General features: G+C 43.8%; 1 protein-coding gene across 6 annotated transcripts in view; it reads right to left on the bottom strand.

Annotated features, from left to right (window-relative positions):
* The window catches only part of PLXNA1 (plexin A1), a 644822-nt gene that overhangs the window by 175489 nt on the left and 450201 nt on the right, over positions 1-19132 (bottom strand). For all 6 annotated transcript variants that reach the window (XM_029601328.1, XM_029601329.1, XM_029601330.1 and 3 more), the window contains exon 10: positions 4480-4680. In XM_029601328.1, coding sequence (XP_029457188.1) covers positions 4480-4680 — 201 coding nt within the window. The remainder of the gene's footprint in view (positions 1-4479; positions 4681-19132) is intronic.

The raw sequence follows: 19132 nt of genomic DNA, 5'->3' as shown, positions 1-19132 counted from the left end.
GAATAGAAAATAGGGGAAAATTTCCCAGGTAATTATGAAGGCTGCTGGTGCCAGACATCAGCTCTGCTTCCAAGTGACCTGAGGCCCAAAGTATTAGGGAGGAAAGTGCAAGGTAAAAAAAAATAAAATAAAATAAGACAGGCAACAAAATTAAACTCCCTTTTTATAAGGGAACAAATCAGAATCAAAGTAAGTTAATATCACATTAACTGATGTTACTGTAGCTCACAACAAATTCTGACTAAGGCATGTATGTACAGGACAGCAGAGACAGACCTGAGAAATGAGCTCACCCACCCCTATCCCCCTTATCGTACAAACACAATCACACACCCCCAACTTCAGCGACAATGGTATGTGTTTTTAACATATCTCACATTTAAGGCATGTTGCGATACTGTTTGTATTAAAGGCACCGTATAAAACTAGCAAATTAACGCCGTCACCTCTCTTAATACATCCAGTAGGGGGAGACTGGAGCTGGAAACGCACCCGTTACCTACCACTCACACACACTGCTGCCAACATGATTAACCCATGACTATCCTAGCAGTACAGCTACAGAAAACACAGCCTGAGCTTCGGTTCTGCTTTCACTGTGCAGTAGCTTAGTGCTATAAGGGGGCTTTAGGCATAAAACCAAGCATATATGGAAAGGAAATCACAGGGAAGCCACATCCACAAGTAACCCGGAAGTCTTATATCTACACAGTGACTTTTAGTTCAGAGTAAGATGCTCCGACAGAGGGCCAACGTCTATTTCTCCAACCCACAGAATCTGAAGCTCTACAGCCAGACAATGAACTTTATCAAAGAAACTTCTGCACCAGTGAGACACAAGGACAGCTCTACTTTGCACCTAATTAGAATCAGGCCACTAATTAGTTTGTCGTTAACAGGCAAGCTCACATTTTGGGTTCTCTTTTGCATGGTGTCCCTGTTGCTTGAACAAGCAAAAAATCTCTCTTGATCCTTCCTGAAAAAAAGGCAAGACCTTCAAAGAGAATGACTTACCAAAAATTCCCAAAATAAGATAAAACAGAGAGAGTGCAGAGCAATTCAAAGAAAGCCGCTAATGCACTGGCTCCAGCAGTTCCTGCTTATTGCTTTCATGTGCAGTGTGTCCTCAGGAACTGGAACTGTAATTAGTTCCTCTGTATTTTGAGTAATTAGCAACTATAACCAGCTACATGTGTGTGACAAATGACTTATTAAGTAACTTTTACAGCAACAGCGTCAGCAAAGATCTGCAAGAAGCTCCTTCACTGCCACTTTTAACAATTTAATTAAAGCAGCAGCTTCACCCGCAGGTTGTGCCTTAAAATGCATTCTCGCCCCAGGTTCTCGGCTCCATTCTCCCCCTCACTTGGTCTCACCGCACTAAAGCTAGGCATTTTTCACTAACGTTTTATAGCGGCTATGCCCCCCTGCCACCATTCACACACACTCTCCCCCAAGTCACAGCAAGTCCTTACGCACTGTTCAGGCCATGGAGGCATCGGGATGATACTATTGCAAGTTACTGCTGATGAACAGCCCAGCAACAGTTAATTAGATGAAAGGCAATGGGTGAAGGTAAATAGTGGGAGCTTGTAAACATTTCTAATGATTATGGAAGCTAGAGAAAAAAAAAAAAAAAAAAAAGGCCTTGGTTTCTTTTTTAGGGCATTGCATCATCATAGCTGCGATTATTCTATTGCAATATTATTTTCAGAAGCCTGCCAGGATGGCCTGGTGGTGAGAGCCCAACACTACTATATGGGAGAGCAGTGGTCAACTCCTACCCTGCTAACCAGGGGTCAGGAACAGTTTTTTGAGTTGGTACTCATGTCCATTGGCGAGGGAGGCAAAGGGGGCAGTCAGTGGTGGGTGGGAAAAAGTGGGAGAGAGAGACAAGAGCTGCCCCCTTCAGATGTCCTCTACAAGTCTAAGGGCTGCACTGCAGTCAGTTATTAAGGCATTTGCAGCCTCTGCTTTTTCACTCCCAAAGGAGTCATCACAGGATTTAGTCCACATAAAAGGGGAGGGGTGTTTGCAGAGGAGGCTATGAGTGATGGTTCTCCAATGAAAGCTAGATGGGAAGAAGATAGGCCTTTCAGGAGAAGATAAACACAAAATATCGGTAGTACTAGGGGTGTACCTCGAACCTGTTGGTATCTGATCAAGGTAATGACTTGTTTTAAACATTTGTATGATCAGATGACTCGGCCAACACTTCCTTTTCAGTGCTATCCAGTACCACAAGACAACAGAGCTCGTGAAGAAGCAGGATTTCTCAGTTCCAACCCCATCCTATGCCCCACTTTTTCTATTGTGACCAGTCAATATTAGAAGGCGCCGCCCTCATGTCAGGAAAGTCAGATAAAGCATCAGCTAAAAGAAACCTGCAGTCTCCCTAGGCAGGGGGCTCTCAACCATGCTGTGACAAAAGCTGCAGGTAATTATTTCACAGCGGAGCCCCTCGACCTTATGAATTATCACACTGCTTTTAAATCCCAACTACTTCTCCACAATAATTACACTTCTCCACAGACTCTTGCCATGTATGGTAATTGTACACTGCTTTGATATTCTGCTAAGAAAGGCAATCCCATAAAATGTCCTGACCAGACTGTAAGCTCCGTGGAGCAGGGACTCTCTCTAATGTATATCTGTGCAGCAATGCATATGTCTAGTAGCGCTTTAGAAATGATAAATAAAAGCAATTAATGGGAAGAGAAAGTGAAGGTGGAGAGGTAGTGGGGTGGGTGGCATATGAGCCAGGCCATAGCAGCCTCACCAAGGTTTGCTCCCAGCTTGCAGGCCGATGCGGAAAGGCGCCTTCAGTGCACTTCAATGCGCATTTTCTGTGCACAAAACTTACTGCCGGTGCCGCAAGCAGTTCTGCACGCAGAAAATGCGCATTTCTATATGGGAGTACTGCTTAGAGCCCTGGTATAGAAATCCCATGCAAATGAGGGCATTAAGCAGTGCTACCCAATGCAGAGAGACTGCATCACTACAGCACTGGCACTTAAAAGTCCTAAAGAAGGAGAAAAAATACTTTATTAAAAGTTTTAGAATGGTCGGGGATAAACCTGTACTTGTTTGGCTAAGTAGCAACTGCCACCACTATTGACTTATCCAGCAATCTGGCAGTAGCTGCCCCTCCTTCTAGAGTTCAAATGTGCATGTGTTTTTGTTTGTTTTTTGTTTTTTTTTTTAACTGCCTATACATTTGCATTTCACTAGCTTACTGCATCAAGAATTCCATAAAAAATGTATCTGGGCATTAAACGTGCACTGAAAACCAGCGCACAGTTCCTTAGTGCCCAGGTTACTGCATCGGCCTGTTGGGGAGTCTTGTCTGGTCTTATTCAAATCCAACCTAACACTCCACTTTTTCAAGGCTGCCTTCTACATCTTAACCCCTGGCTCTCCTGGTTGGGTTAACCATTTTCCATACTAAATTATGCTCCCTGATTTTCTTATTTGTCCTGTTTGTCTGTCTTGCATTGATTGTCAGCTCTAAGGTGCAGGAACAGTCTCATATGTATATTTGTACAGTGCTGTCAGGCCGAAACAATACAGTGCGCTCTGGCGCACTGTACTGTATCGGCCGACGCCGGCAAAATTGAGCGTCGGCTGTCAAACCCGCTGACAGCCGCCGCTCCTGTCCAAAAAGAGGCACTAGGGACGCGCTCATGTCCCTAGCGCCCCTTTTTGCCGCGGGCCCTTGTTTAAATACAGAATCGCCCGCTCTCCCGCGACTTTTACTGCATCGGCCCGTGTGTTAGGTCAGTAGCACTATAGGAATTAGTAGTAGTGGTAGTAGTAGTTGATCCCTTGGAAGAAGCAGGTTAGAAAGGTCAGCTCAGCTCAGGCTGTGTGTGTTTCCCTCCCTCAGGGGTTTCAGCTAAGGCCAGCTGAGAAAGTATCCAGGTACAGAGCCGGAGCCATGAGGTGCAATATACCAGCAAAATATTCACCCCCTGCTCTCTCTCCCTCCCCACAAAGCAACGCAAAGGTTTCACATTCCAGGGAACCACGCCATGCTTTCCGTGTCTCTGTTTAAGTGCCCCCAGGGGATAATGGGTACAACAACAAAGCTATTAGGTGTTTATTGTTTCTCATGCAATTATTACGAGGGGTACAGCCTTTGCTTGTCAGCTTAAAAAGTGCTTCTCCAAGCAGATTGCTTTGCTTGGTGGGTTTTTTTTCTGCCTTTGCTGCATGTACTGCATTCCCAGGACAGCCAGGAAAGCTGAGACTATCTTCTCATTTTCATGCGCCACTCGCCTTCTCACTAGCAAAGGGGGGGGAAAAAAAAAAAGCAGTCCCCCCCAAATAACCTATCCCTTTACCTGGTACAGACAACTACATTGAAATGCACAAGAGAGGCATCTTCCACTTACAATGGCAACATTGGGGGGAAGGTCAATTGTGAAGCTCTGAGGTGCAGGCTAATCTGAGATGCAAGGGAGGAGGCTTTTGGCTTACCGATGTGTTCTGGCACTGGATACTGGTGCTGTTAAAGCGCAGGGCCGTCACCCGAGTCACGCTTCCCGGTATGTGAAAGATGCACTCGTAATTGCGCTGGCCCGACTGCGGCTGGGGGAGATTCTTGGCGGTCAGCGTGATGGGCTTCACCACGCCCACGGGAATGTAGATCTGGGTGGAAGGGAGGATCTGTGGACAGTCCTGCAGGGGGGGGGGAAAGAAAAACGGCAGCATGTAAGTGGGATATCAACAGAACACAGGTTGTCAATTCATGCAAATGTTATTTTACTGACAATTTTCCAGATTTTTCTTTTTTTTTTTTTTTACCGGCACACATTTTACCTTCTCCATTCTGTGCACAGCCATACTTACCTCTGACGCGATTTACCCGGACTCCCTAGTCCTGCAGCCTCACAGAGCCTGATCGCACAGCGCTAGAGGTAGGCCCTATGGCTCGTGATGATGTCATTGACATGAATTCATTTTTATGGAGGGATGAAGTGTGCTAGCCACCACCTGAAAACTGAGCTAGAGGAAACAGACGTTTTGATTTTAAGGCCCCCAGAAGCAATAAGAAACCAAATCTTAAGCCCAAAGTTTCAAAGCCCAGCACGTGCAAAAAAACTGGAGGGTGCGCGTGTGCCTGGGCCTCGCGTGCACCGAGCACATTTTTAAAAAAAGAGCCCGGCCTTGAGCGTATCCTCCTGATCCGCGCCGAAGTGCCGGACTCCTTGAAAGGGGCAGGCTGGGGACCAACAGGGACAACGGCCCGGGGAAGCGTGCGGAACTTACTCCTGCTCAGAGGAGCGGGTAAGCTCTAAAACAAAAGAAATAACAATAGGGTAGGTTTAGAGGTCGGGGAGGGGAAAAGGGAGGAAGGCTAGGTGGGGGGGGGGAATAGGAACTGGTGTAGGCCTGATTGCGTCGCCACGCGTTATATTTTTTAAACCCCCTTGCGCACTCAAGACGCGGTGATGCGCGCATGTTATAAAATTGCCGTGTCCACGTGCGCGCACCAGGAACCACGTGCACATGGATGGGCACGCGGGTCTGAAAATCTACCCCTTAGTGGGAAGAGCTGTTTTACGAAGCTCGAAAAGGCCCTGTGATGGCAGCCTAAGGCTGGGAACAGGAGCTAGTGTTACATAGGATAGAGCTGTAGTGAGTAAGGTTTGTAATTGGGCTCTGAATATTACAATGCGACCTTACACTAGAGTCAATTATCTATGGATTCTTATATAGAAGTGACCTGGGTATTCTGTACAGCTCACCTACAGCGCCTCTGTGCAATTGTCATAATGAGCCACTAAAAGGTACCACAACCTGCAAGGAATTCAGATTTCTATTAGGGGAGAGGAGTGGGGGGCAGTATAGGAGAGACCGGCATTTGCAGCTAATTTCTAAGAAGCACCGGGTACGGAGATTGCACACATCTGCTCCCCTGAGAATTCCCACCTAAGCCACAAGAGATTTGGGGAGATGTAAAAAAAAAAATAACACAGATCGCATTGAAAAACAGCTTCGTTCTCCCAAGTGCTGGGCTCTGCAACAAATATCCTGATGCAACACCTCTGCCGTGCTTGCAGGAGCTCCTGCCAGAGGCTATAGCTGGAGGGAGGCTGTGGATTGCACTCCCAGGGCCCGCCGCCTGTCCAAGTGGAGGAGAAATAATAGCTTGTTTTGCAACAAATAGCAGCTGCAGACAGAAAAATGCCACTTCCTCCAGGGACTCGGTGTCTCCAGATAATCTCCGAGCGGAGTCGGCAAAGTGTGGACGTGGGAGCTGGGAGGAGGGCAGGACCGAGCGACATTCTCTGCTCTGCCGGAGGCACGCGATGCCCACCCAACACGGTGGCATCTCCTCCAGAAAAGCCACCTCTGCCCCAGAGAGTTTATGCGCTCTCCCTCTGTGAACAGGAAACACCCTTTTTCTAGGGGGCTGTAGGGTGAGGGGCAGAGAGAAGGGCTCATTTCTCTCCACTGTCACCCTTTGCAAACTTCCTGAACTTCAATGTATTCCAGCAAGGAGCAGACATCGGAAATGTCCCCGTCGCCAGCAAGTGCAACAATGCAGTACCGCACAAAACCTCCCCCAAAAGGAGCACATTTAATTGAAATAACATTTTCTCCACAATTCAGGGCCATCTTGGAGGTATGCAGCAATTGCCTGGCCTCTAATCTTCACCGGGGGCTGCCAAAGAACAGCATTCGGCCAGCGAGGCACTCTCCCCGGGGCTGGGCACCTTATCATAGTTTAAAAGGGTGCCATTGTAAACAAAAGCCACGCGTGGCGCAAAAGTACAGGAAGCCTCTCTCATCACACAGTCTTCTCTTTTGCGTTATTACTGAAATTCAGTAAGCAGGGCATAAGTCACGTTTGGCTCAACATCAAACAACGCGGATTAAAACTGGTAGCCCAACAGGCTCGCATTGTTCAGTGACGGATTTAGGATTTTGCTGTCCCTAGGCACTGTTGGTGCTGTCACCCCCCCCCCCCCCACAGACACACTAGGCCACCCCAGAAAAGGGACACAGTCTTTGCTCTGCTCCAGACTCCCCTCCTCCTCCTCTCATGTCCCTGAATGACAGGAAGAGAGGGGCTGAATAAGGGAGCAGAGTGGCTTTGCTTTGCACCCCGCTGTGTGCTTGGGCCTCACTCCCTCCTGTTCCCTACAGAGAACAGGACTTGGAAGGTGCTGCAATGTGGAGCAGAGCAGCTTTTAATTGCTCTGTCCTTTCCAGCCTCATCCCATCCCTCCTAGTCTCTGCACTGGGAAGGGAGGGGCTAGATCAGGAAGGAGAAGGCTGGGAGATTCAGCACAACTGGGAAGCAGCAAGTCTGCAGCTGGCCTGCTGTCACCCCCACCGTGAGTGTTGCCAAATCCAGGCTTGACATCGTTTGTGGCATAATGAATGAGAGGCAAAATGCTGACCACAAGCTGAAAAGCTGTCAGAAGAGTAGTAGAACCAGGAAAATAATAAGTGCAAGAATATAAATGCCAACAAGAATATTTAATAAATACTGAAATTAAAACAAAAAATGTACATAAAGCAAAAAAATGATAAAAACTCTAAAAGTCCAACATGGCCAAGTTTAGCAAATTAGGCCTGTAAAACGGTTTCAACCCTCAAACATTAAAAACACAATATATATAGAAAATATTGGTCAATATAAATATTAAGTAATAAAATAAAATAAATCTGACGACATGGTCCTTTGAATTGCTTCACATCTATTGTAGTATGTATACCAAGGTAGTCCATAAAATAGGGAAATGGCAAATACCTGGATCAATGGTGAATTGCCCTCCTTGGTGATCCAAGAATGTTATGAACGTATACAAATGATCATCTAACTGCTCAAGACCCACAGGGATATTTTCCCCTGACCATGTAAATATTCAGAATCAAATAATTGCAAAAAGGATTACAAAAGAAGGATTAACAGTGAAAATAAATATGTATAGTATATGTTACATGAGACCACTTTTACGTGGAATCATATACTAGTGGGACATATTATAATACCGTGGGAGTGTTGCATTCATGCCTAAGGTGAACACAGATTTAACTGTCAGTGGTATCTTAAGACTTCAAAACTGTATAACTACTGCAGTAAAGGAATGTATGTGTGTATAAATAAAAAAAATAAACTTTATACATGCCAAATGCATTGCCAATAAAGGTGGGAAGACATGCTCCTAAGAATGATGTAAATCTTTTGATTTTTGTTACACAAACTACATAATTGAATGAGGAAATATAAGCTGTGAAAGGGTAGCAGCCATTCATGTACCTATATGTTGAAATATAAATGTACCTGAAGCCTGTGATAAACTCAAAGAACATCGCTGGTGACATTTGCAGAAACAAAGGTAGGCAGATATCTATTTTGTTCCTATATTATTTTCATTTTTTGTTTGATATTCTTTTATTTTATCTTGTTTTCAGTTTACTCCTTTGATTCATTTTATTTTTTATTTGTTCCTTTTTTTATATATATATTTTTCAATTATTTCTTCATATACACACTTTTTGGGTGTTATATTCCTAAATGCCAGACTCAGATATTCTGTTTTAAAAGGGTAAACTGTGATTACTAACAACTTCAAGAGAGTGATTTTTGTTGCTACAGGTTGTATTTATTTTATTTTTTCAATTTTCACTTTTTATTCAATTAAAATGTTTTTTTGAGAGATTGATAGCAGCCTGATTTGCTTTTAGGGATAGCAGCACTACCCACGGAGCCACTGACGTTGTGCCATATTCACTAATGTATTAATTTCTGATTCATCCTAATTATCACAACATATACAATAGTTTTATTATATAAACTATGGCTGTAGATTATGTGCCCACTGGGGGCAATTTTCAAAGGAGTAAATGTAAGATGCTATCGTAGTAATTTTCAAAAACCATTTACCCAAGTAATGTGCACTTACGCGAGTAAATCCTACGGACAATTTAATGGTATCTATTGTAGCAATTTTCAAAAGCCCAATTACTTGAGTAAACACTTTTTAAAATCAGGCACAAAGTTCTAGGCTTCTGGGATTTTAGATCATTTGACTCTTCAATCACCCCTGACTATTTCAAATTTCAAACTAAGGGCTGGATTCACTAATGCCGCAAGGTATAGTGAAGCTGCTGGCGTCGCGCTGAATAACTACATCATAAAAGGTGTAGGTATTCGGCACAAAACTGGCAGTGATAAAGGTGCTTATATTTCGCTGTCGGCTCAGTCTTTGCGGCGTCAGCCCCGGTGCCACCCCAACGACTCCTCTTCCAGGGCTGACACCGCCCCGACTCCGCCCCCATCCTGGTATCGCACACAATAAGGGACATTTCGCATGCGATCTGCTTAGTAAATGACCCCCTAAATTGACTTACATTTGGGCCGATATAGTAAAAATCACGGGAGAGTGGGCAAGCTCTCCCGGCGGGCGCACAGGAGAGTGGTCTGTGCGCGCGATTCAGTAAGTTTATTTAAATTAGGGCCCGTGGTAAAAAGAGGCGCTAGGGACACTAGCGCGTCCCTAGCGCCTCTTTTTGGACAGGAGCGGCGGCTGTCAGCGGGTTTGACAGCCGACGCTCAATTTTGCCGGCGTTGGTTCTCAAACCCGCTGACAGCCACGGGTTCAGAAACCGGACGCCGGCAAAATTGAGCATCCGGTTTTCAACTCGCGAGCCGCGGGCCCATTTTAAATTTTTTATTTTTAACTTTGTTTTTTTTTAACTTTTGGGACCTCCGACTTAATATCGCCATGATATTAAGTCGGAGGGTGCACAGAAAAGCAGTTTTTACTGCTTTTCTGTGCACTTCCCTGCGCCGGCCAAAATTAATGTCTACCTTTGGGTAGGCGCTAATTTCTTAAAGTAAAATGTGCAGCTTGGCTGCACATTTTACTTACTGTATCAAGCGAGAATGACTAATAGGGCCATCAACATGCATTTGCATGTTGTGGGCGCTATTAGTCTCGGGGGGGGGGCGGGGTTGGACGCGCGTTTTTGACGCGCTATTACCCCTTACTGAATAAGGGGTAATGCTAGTGTGTCGAAAACGCGCGTCCAAATGCCGGTTAACAGTGCGCTCCACCGGAGCATACTGTATCGGCCTGTTTGGGAGGGAAAACAAGCATAAATCATTGGCCACTTCAGAATTGTTCTAGTCTTGCAAAAGACCACATAGTGCAATCAAAGCAAGCCCCTATGATTCTAACAAACTGTGGTTGTTGGCAAGGAAACAGGCTCCTCGTGAGTTCACAGTTTTGTTGGTAAATTTTCTGTTTATTACCTAACACTGTTTTTTTTCCTAAGTTCCATTTATTATCTTAATTTTCACTGTAGCATCTTGTCTGTGCTTTTTCAACACACTCCATTTTTCAATTAACACATGCACAATTTTTAGTTATATTATATTTTCATAGATTTATATATTATATATATATATTTTTTTTTGTATATACAGTATGTTTTAGATATTTTTGGTGTAGGCACTATCAATTTAAGTTATATCCAGTCTCATCTATTTTTTAATTAGAGTAACCAAACAGATGTCTGTCTGCCTTTGTTTCTGCAGAAGTCACCAGTGATATACTTGTGACTAAATTTTCAAGGGATTACATGCAGAAAATTAGCATACACGCGTACATGCTATTTTATAAACATCAAATGTACATATTTTTGGTTTTACATGCATAATTACTAGCACAAAAAAAGGGGCAATTTAGCAGTGTTCTGGGGTAGACTCAAGAGGTACGTGTGGAAGGTGCTATAAGAGGTTCACACAAATATATTAGTCAAAGTTATTTGAACACTTTTACAACTGCTAATTGATTTGGCCAAGTGAAATTGGACTTTTCTGTTGTCCAATATTTTGGGTGGTTGAACTGGGGAAATTAAAATAAAAATGAAGCCCCTTAATAATTCAGATGAAAACTAATTAATGTGAAATTCGACAAGGGAAGTTTTTCCTTTTATATTATTAAGGGGCTTCATTTTATTTTAAGGTCAAATTTAAAAAATTGATAAAAAGAAATGAGCAACTGAAGATGCCAGTTTCTGGGAATTCTTTGAGATCAATGATTATAAATAGATGCACTGGTGGGGTGAAGATCTCATATAGTAGCTGATTGGAATTTTTACATTTTGTCTTTCACCCCACTGTTTAAAAAGCTACATTAAAATGTCTGTTTGTGCAAGCAATTTTAAAGAATGATTTAGATACTTTAGTATTTCATATGTTTATCTCATCATCTGCATCTGACAATTCAGACTAGTTTACCGTGATCGTAGTTTACTTTATACCATTCTTAAGATCAAATCTTCCCATCTTTATTGGTAATACATTTGACACTCAGTTTTATTTTAATATTTATTTAATCTCTCCATTTACTTGCATTCACATATATTCCTTTACCACAGCGGTTATACAATATTTAAGTCTTAAGATACCACTGACATATTTACCTTAGGTATGCAATACTCCCATGCCATGAGAAAGCTTGATTATTTAGTAATATTAAGAAAGCATTTCAAGACCGTCCTTTGTCAGGACGCCTTTACTTAATGAATGTTATTGTTTTTAACAACGTTTAAATTATGTTTTTGTGTTTTGTTATTGTTTTGTTTTATCCATGTTTGCTTACTGTGAAATTTTTTTAGTCTGTTTTAATACGGTAGATTGTTTATCTTCTTGTACTCCTCTTAGGACTGCTTTCTGATAGACAGATAACACATTTTAATAAATAAATATGTCCCACAAGCATCTGATTCTATGTAAAAGTGGTCCGTTGTAACATATACTGTACAAATTTATTTTTACTGTTAAGAACATAAGAACATGCCATACTGGGTCAGACCAAGGGTCCATCAAGCCCAGCATCCTGTATCCAACAGTGGCCAATCCAGGCCATAAGAACCTGGCAAGTACCCAAAAACTAAGTCTATTCCATGTTACCGTTGCTAGTAATAGTAATAATCCTTCTTCTGGAGAAGTCGGCCCCAGCCACTCTGCTTCACCCCAGTGTTTTGTGACCTTATAGATGGCATTCATAGAACAATTCCCTGATTCCAAGAGAACGCTCACATGCTTCTTCCAAGCCGAAAACACATTTAGTGCCGTGATGCCACCAAACCAACAATGCTCATACATAAGGAAGTTGTTTCCAGGCACTGTGCGGTTTGTCACATTCATGCGATCACAGAAAAGCAGTGCAGAGCAGCCAAAAGCAAAAGGATGCAATTTTATAATGCCACCCTGCACACTTCTGCCTTAAAATCACATTAAAAAAATACAGTGTGATCTTGAGGGAGAGAACAAACTATCACCTCGTTGCAATTCTATTTAAGCAAGTGGCTTTTATGTCTCAGAATAAAGGAGCTCTCCAGAACTCAACTGGCGCCAAGCTCTTGCCCTGTCCCGTTTCCAGCACGAGAGCAGCTGTAGACAGATGAAATGATTGTCCAGAATGGAGAATCATGATATTTCTTCATCTGCTTGATTCTAAATTTGCCTTTTAACTCAAGACACAACAAATTCACCTTTTTTAATTTTTTTTTTTTTTTTGGACTATTCACTATTCACTTCTGGATATGTTCTCCAATGGACAGCCAGGATGATCAGAGGAGCTCGTATTCAGAGGTTAACCTGGAGAGGATTGTGCAAAGTATCAGAGCCCTGATTGCCGGACCCCACAATGCAGTTCAGTTAGGAGGATGGGGGACAGCTTAATGTTTTCCTTCCACACCATCTTCCTATCCTACCACTCCTCTGACCTCCACTGCTGAAATGGTAGAAATTAGGGACGGATTTCACATTGGAGTTTGCTGGTCTGTACGATGACTTGTGCTAAGGATATGCAGAGCTGTAGCCAGGACATTTGGCACCTATGGCCAAGTAAAAAAGTGCACCCTCATCCTGAGCACAACATACAACACCACAAGCTGGAAACCTCTGTTAAATAGAGGGGGGGCTTTGATTTTTATTTTCACGCAAAGTTTCCTCCTGTCCCTTTGGACTTCCAGCTCAATCGGAACCAGTACAGAGATCCTGGTGCCAGGAGCCTTCATTCACAACTCCCAGGAATCTTTTTTTCCCCTCTCAACCTTATTTACTCCAGACATTGCAGTGTCAGTCCTGGGCTGGGGGCCAAGCATCAGGGCTCCCTTCAGAACCCTGAATCATGGACCCCAATCCAACCACTAGGTGTCACCTGCTCCGGTCATACCCTTCCCACACACAATTAAAAATTATTCAGATTTTACATGAAAAAGGACATTCTGCGGTAAAAATATCACTTATAACATGTTTATTATATTTACATGCATTGTTGTGGCACTGACTAGAAAACCTTGCAACACATAAAAGAAAAAAGGCACTTGGAACCAATATGGTATTAGGCCTATGGTAATGCATGTTAGGTGTAGGCTTGGCCCTCAGAGAGTCAAGAGTAAACTGAATTACAATTACAATATAATAAACCTCCCATTTCAAAACAGCACTAACGGCCCGCATGCAAACAGTAACAATCCCTCATATGGAAAGGCAACACTGCAAATATTACACCAGGCTCTAAACACTAATACATTTCCTATTAGGAAAATAGAACAAGCCAAGCTGTTATAGATCCTCACACAAACGTCATGCCAGCAGAACACCTCACCTTGTTCATACACGTGTATACACACACATACACAGACCCTCACTAAATACTGAACAGAGAGACTGCAAAGTGTAAATAGAAACAAGCTAAAAAAAATGAACTGGAAACTACAACAAGCCAGATTCTGTAAGCAGTGCAACTATGGAAAAACAGAAATACCACCACGCCTCATAAATCATCAAATAATAAAATCAAGAAATATAAATCAAAAAGTAAAACCATACTAATAGAAATTATAAATATTTCAAAACAGCTGATGAATAGAACATCCAATAATTAAAAACTCATCTCTATCCATTTTCAAATGTCAATAAAATATTTCAAAACATCTGATAATTTAAATATTGGGTGATATTTGATGTAAAGGATAAAAAAATCCTTTGCTGTCCATACCTGGGAAATTTTGATTTCCAGATGACCTGAGATTGTTATGGATTAGCAGGGAGAGGAGAAGGGATTGTTACATATAAATCTTTTTCAAGCTTTCTCTTACACATGCTCAATCATATACACATACACGCTCTCTCTCTCATGCTCAACTATACAGACACACACTTTCACTCCAGCTCATGCTCAGTCTTACACATGTACATATATTCAGTCTCTCTCATATGCTTAATCATACTCATACACTCATTCGCTCTTTCACATGCTCAATCATTCAAAAGCTCATATGCTCTCTCACACATGCTCAATCATATACACACACTTGTTCGCTCTCTTATGTTCAACTATACACACACAGACACATTCTCTCTCATAAGCTGAGTCTCACACATACACTCTTTCACATGCTTAATCATACAAATAGGCTCATACCTGTTCGCTCTCTTATGTTCAACTATACACACACAGACACATTCTCTCTCATAAGCTGAGTCTCGCACATACACTCTTTCACATGCTTAATCATACAAATAGGCTCATACCTCTCTGTAATGTCCCGCCGATTGTGGTGCCCATCCCATGGTTGGCACTCCTCACCTGCAGCCAAGCCTGAACCAAGATGCTGCCATCATGCTGCCACTGCTCACGCTTCTGCCCGGGCCCGACCTTAGATCTGCATGATCCCCACACTCTTAAAGGCACTGCAGTGGGAACCGCTCCACAGTGCACACTTGTGACATCAAGTCACCCAAGGATTTTAAAATTCCACCTGTGCAAATATCCATTGTCTTAGCAACAGGTCTCCTGTCGAGTGCCTGCCCGCAGAGTATGTTGCACCTTGCCCTTCCCTGCTCTTGTCCTTCCCTGCCTGTCTGCTCTGGTTCCTACCTTTTGCTGTTACCTTGGACTGTTTCCGACTTTGCCTCGTTCATCGGAACGAAACTCGATCTTGCCTTGTTTGCCACAATCTTACACCTAACACTGACCCTTGTCTTGCCTCCTGCCTGCCACGACCTGGGATTGGACACCGACCCTGCTTTAGCCTGAAGCCCAGCACGAGAAGAGCAAGCCTCTTGGTTGCACCTTCCCTTCTCGTTAGCTCAAGTGTCCACTCCTAGCCCATTAAACCTCTCACTCACATGCTCAGTCATACACACACATCCACTCAAAGACTCTCTCTCTCTCTCTCATCTAGCCTCCGGGTACGCCACAGCATGGAGAGGGAGGCTAATGCTTCTTGGCATTGCACGGGCCACGCTGCTCCCCGAGGCCCTGCTGGCCACACTACTCCTCACTGCCGGGCGGGGAGAGGGAGGAAGAGGTCAATTTCTGCTCTACACTACCAGGGTGGGAATGGGGAAGGAGGCCGGTTTTTGCTGCCCTGCTTCTTTTCATTGCTGGGGGGGGGGGGGAATGGGGGGAAGGGATCAGGAGTGTGGGCCATGCTTCTCTTCATTGCCAAGGGAGGAGGAAATTCATCATTTCTGAGGCCCCCAAGGGCCACGCTTCTCTTTACTGCCAGGGCAGGGGAGGGGAAGGGAACAGGAGGCAGATGGTTTGTGCACCACGGTTGCCCCTAGTGCATGGCACCTATGGCTAGGTATTCTTTCAGCATGTTCTTCACCCAGCTATCATCACCACTTCACGCTTCACTTTAAGAAAGCACAAACTTGCACTGCATGACTCACATAGCTAGAGTGACATGCATAGGGTATACAGTGCTAAATCATAATTAGGGTCCTTCGTTTTTGGTTTAAAACTGATTTTCACCCACAAATTCCCTGATTTTTCCCAAAAGTGACTGTCACCCTAATTTTAGGCTGATTAAAAAGCAGCTCCAGAACTGCAGATGCAGCCAGTGCGAGCCACAGCACCTGCAGCATTTCAAGTCCCGACCCTCCCACCAGTGAAAGTGCTCACTCTCCAATGCCGCTGATGATCCTTCTCTCTGCAGGCAGCCAAAGTGCCTGCTGTTTGGTGCTGCCAGTGAGCATTTGAAGTGGGCCACACCCACCTGTAGCACTTCCCAACAGGCTTCCCTGACCCTGCAAAGAAAGAAGTGCAGTGCTGCAGAGCTGCCGGAGCCTCAGCAGGCTGCTGCCGAAGGAGAGAGGAGAAACCTGGGGCCACTGCTAGGAAGGATGAATGCTACTGCAATGGAGAGGAAAGAGGGGAGGGGTGTGGGGAGAGAAAGGGATATCCTAGGCAGAGGAAAGGGATAGAGATAGAGAAACTGCTGAGTGGGAAAAGCTGCTCAATATTGTTTTATTGTCCTGGCTTATCTCCACCAAAATTAAACTCTAATATTTACCAGAAAAATAATGAGCCACATTTTTCCACTAATTTTCTCCTGTTTTTGTGTTCTTGTCATAATAAACCCTGATAAATTCATGGGAAAATTAAAAAAAAAAAAAAAAAAAAAGAAACCAAAAATTAAAGTCCTTTATCATAATGCTATACACCTTCAAAAGAGAAAAAAAGTAGTACTATAATTAAAAATAAATTAATATATTAATACATAAACTGGCAATATTGTGAAACCTGACCTAATCTGATTGTTTTATCAAATACCATACTAACATGGTAATGACGGCAGATAAAGACCAGATGATCCATCCAGTCTGCCCAGCAATTTGCTTATGGTGGTAGTAACTGCCTTTCCATGCAGGTTTATGGTCACTAGCAGAGCCCGCTCCTTCTGCAGTAGTTGGAATGCTTTGTACATAATAAACAATGCAACCCGCTATCGGATTTTTTTGGTCCAGCTTTTTTTTTTTTTTTTTTAAACTTTCAGCTCAGTTGTAACCAGGGCTGGGACTTGGCTCCATAATCCTTTATTTGCAAGTACCTTGTGATTTTTTTTTTCCCTTTTGATATCCCCTCCCAACTTAAGTCCCAGGCATCAAGGTGCCTTCCAGAACTCTGCAACCACGGGCCTTAAATTCTGACATTAGGCGTTACTATTGCTCAATGACTATGACTCCCCTCCCCCACCGAAGAGGTTGTGATTGTATCCACTGCATCCCCAATCCTGACCAACTGGGTGAGCGGAAGACCTGAACCAGGAATCGAGCCCAGCTGATCACTGAGCCACTGGACTGGCTCCCACCAAGTGGTTTTCACACTAAAATCATCTCACTTCTCTCTCTTTTAGGGAAGCTCGCCATGGGAATCTTGGTCCTTTTCCATTCATCGGTAATTACACCGGTCACACCCAGGTGCCTCACAATATTTGAGACCTGATTTAGAAAAGAGTTATTGATTTATTTATTTATTTTTACCACCACCAGAGATGATCTAAATTCATTGAGGACTTTTCCCAAAGTCACAGAATTGAGGAGAAAAATGCCTCAGGGATTCAGGCCCAGAGTGGTATAGATCCTTAGATAAAATGGAGAGCTTTGCCATTTGTTTGTCACAGCTCAAGAAATGATGCCCACAAATACCATCAGAGCTGCTGCTGTCCATTAGAAATGGAGCAGGAAAGCAAGCGTGGAGGCTAGTGGGAAAGCACTGCCGAGTGCAGCTGGCGACAGCTTATTAAACCTCCGGGTCAAACAGGGTGATCGCAGCTCTGCTCTCGAGATCGGGTGTGCCTTGCAGCCTCTGAGCCAAGTAATATTACTGCCAACGATCCTCTGGCTTGGAATATGAGAGGTGGGGCAACAGATACCCAACAACAGAGCAAGCAAATATCAAACATCAATCCTACGTGGAAAATATAGCCACTGTGCAACTAAGACTTCTTTTTTTTCCCTCCAGTCTCCATTCCTACAAGTTAAGCACAAAAACAGAGAATATGATGGCAGATGAAGGCCGTGAGCCCCATGTTCTGCCTATATTCCCTTCCTGCCACAATACTACAAATTAGCAGTGTCATCAGGAAACACAGCACCCTGGAGTGGCTGTCGGCACTACCCGACACTTAGACTTCCCTAAGCTGACTGCACGGCTCCTGTGGCCACTACCAAGTTGGGGGCAGGCTGGGCTGCTGCCGCGCACCACGGGAGTGTGTGTGCACACGCATTGCAGGGAAGGCTGGTGAGAAGGGGCGGGGGAGAAAGGCTACAAAGGGAGGCCAGGTGGTGTGCAGCTTGCTCTGTGATCCCCTGCCTCTGCCAGCTTGAGGCCCCAGGCAGGTGCCCATCTCGCTCGCCTGGTGCAACCACCCCTGCCACACAACTCTGCTTTACCCACCACTCCCCCACCGCTGCGGATCTTCAGTGCACGTCCCAGGTTTTCTTGAATCCCGTTACTATTTTTTCACATTTCCCCAACACACTTTGATGGGGAGGCTGTCCCATGCACCTACTGCTTATTATGTGAGCTTTGCTCGCATCTAAAAATGAGGTTCCGTCTTTCCCTGGCAGGAAAAATTAAAGTGCAGTCTGTAGAATAATTAATGTTAACAATGACAAGGGAAGCAGATAAAAGTTTAATATTCATTGCCAAGACCTCTAGTTCAGCAACCAGCATTAAAAAAAAATATGTAAGAAATGGAAATAAAAACAATTTTAAAAAAAGACAATTATAAATAGGCCTGACAAATTGCAAAAGGAGCTCTGAAATAATGGCAAAATAAAAAAATTAAAATTAAAATGCTCATTACCCATTGTGGGAAATGGTCCAAAATAACGGCGAATCCTTCACAAGGCAAATCAACTTTCTACACAAGAACGAAACATCACGGCAGAGCGGGATGCGGTGGGTGGTGTGTGAGTGCGGGATGGTCACTCAAACAGTGAAGTCATCAATTACTCATTTCTACTTTTTAGTTAAGAGATGGGGGAGCCTGGGATTATAACAATGCTCTTTTTATTATTTGTAAAATGAAAATAGGATTTTAAGACTATACGCAAGAGTAAAGCAGTTCGAAATCAATTTGGGTGCAGTGCTTTCAACTCTCCTGACGACTGTTACCCCTCGCTGGGTTCCTGAGGGTACTTGGCATCTGAATACCCAGCGTTGGATAACCCGGTCTACACCAGCAGGTGTCCCCAATCGTTAACTGCTGGATAGCACAGTCCACTCGTGAAAATGTAGTCACCAGTTTTTTTTCTTCTCCAAGAGCCTGTCCACTGAATGTATTCATTGTCATAGCC

Source organism: Rhinatrema bivittatum, chromosome 4 (assembly GCF_901001135.1).
Source record: "Rhinatrema bivittatum chromosome 4, aRhiBiv1.1, whole genome shotgun sequence".
Lineage (NCBI taxonomy): Eukaryota > Metazoa > Chordata > Amphibia > Gymnophiona > Rhinatrematidae > Rhinatrema > Rhinatrema bivittatum.
The sequence above is the reverse complement of the archived record's forward strand: the minus strand, read 5'-3'. Positions and strand labels throughout refer to the sequence as shown.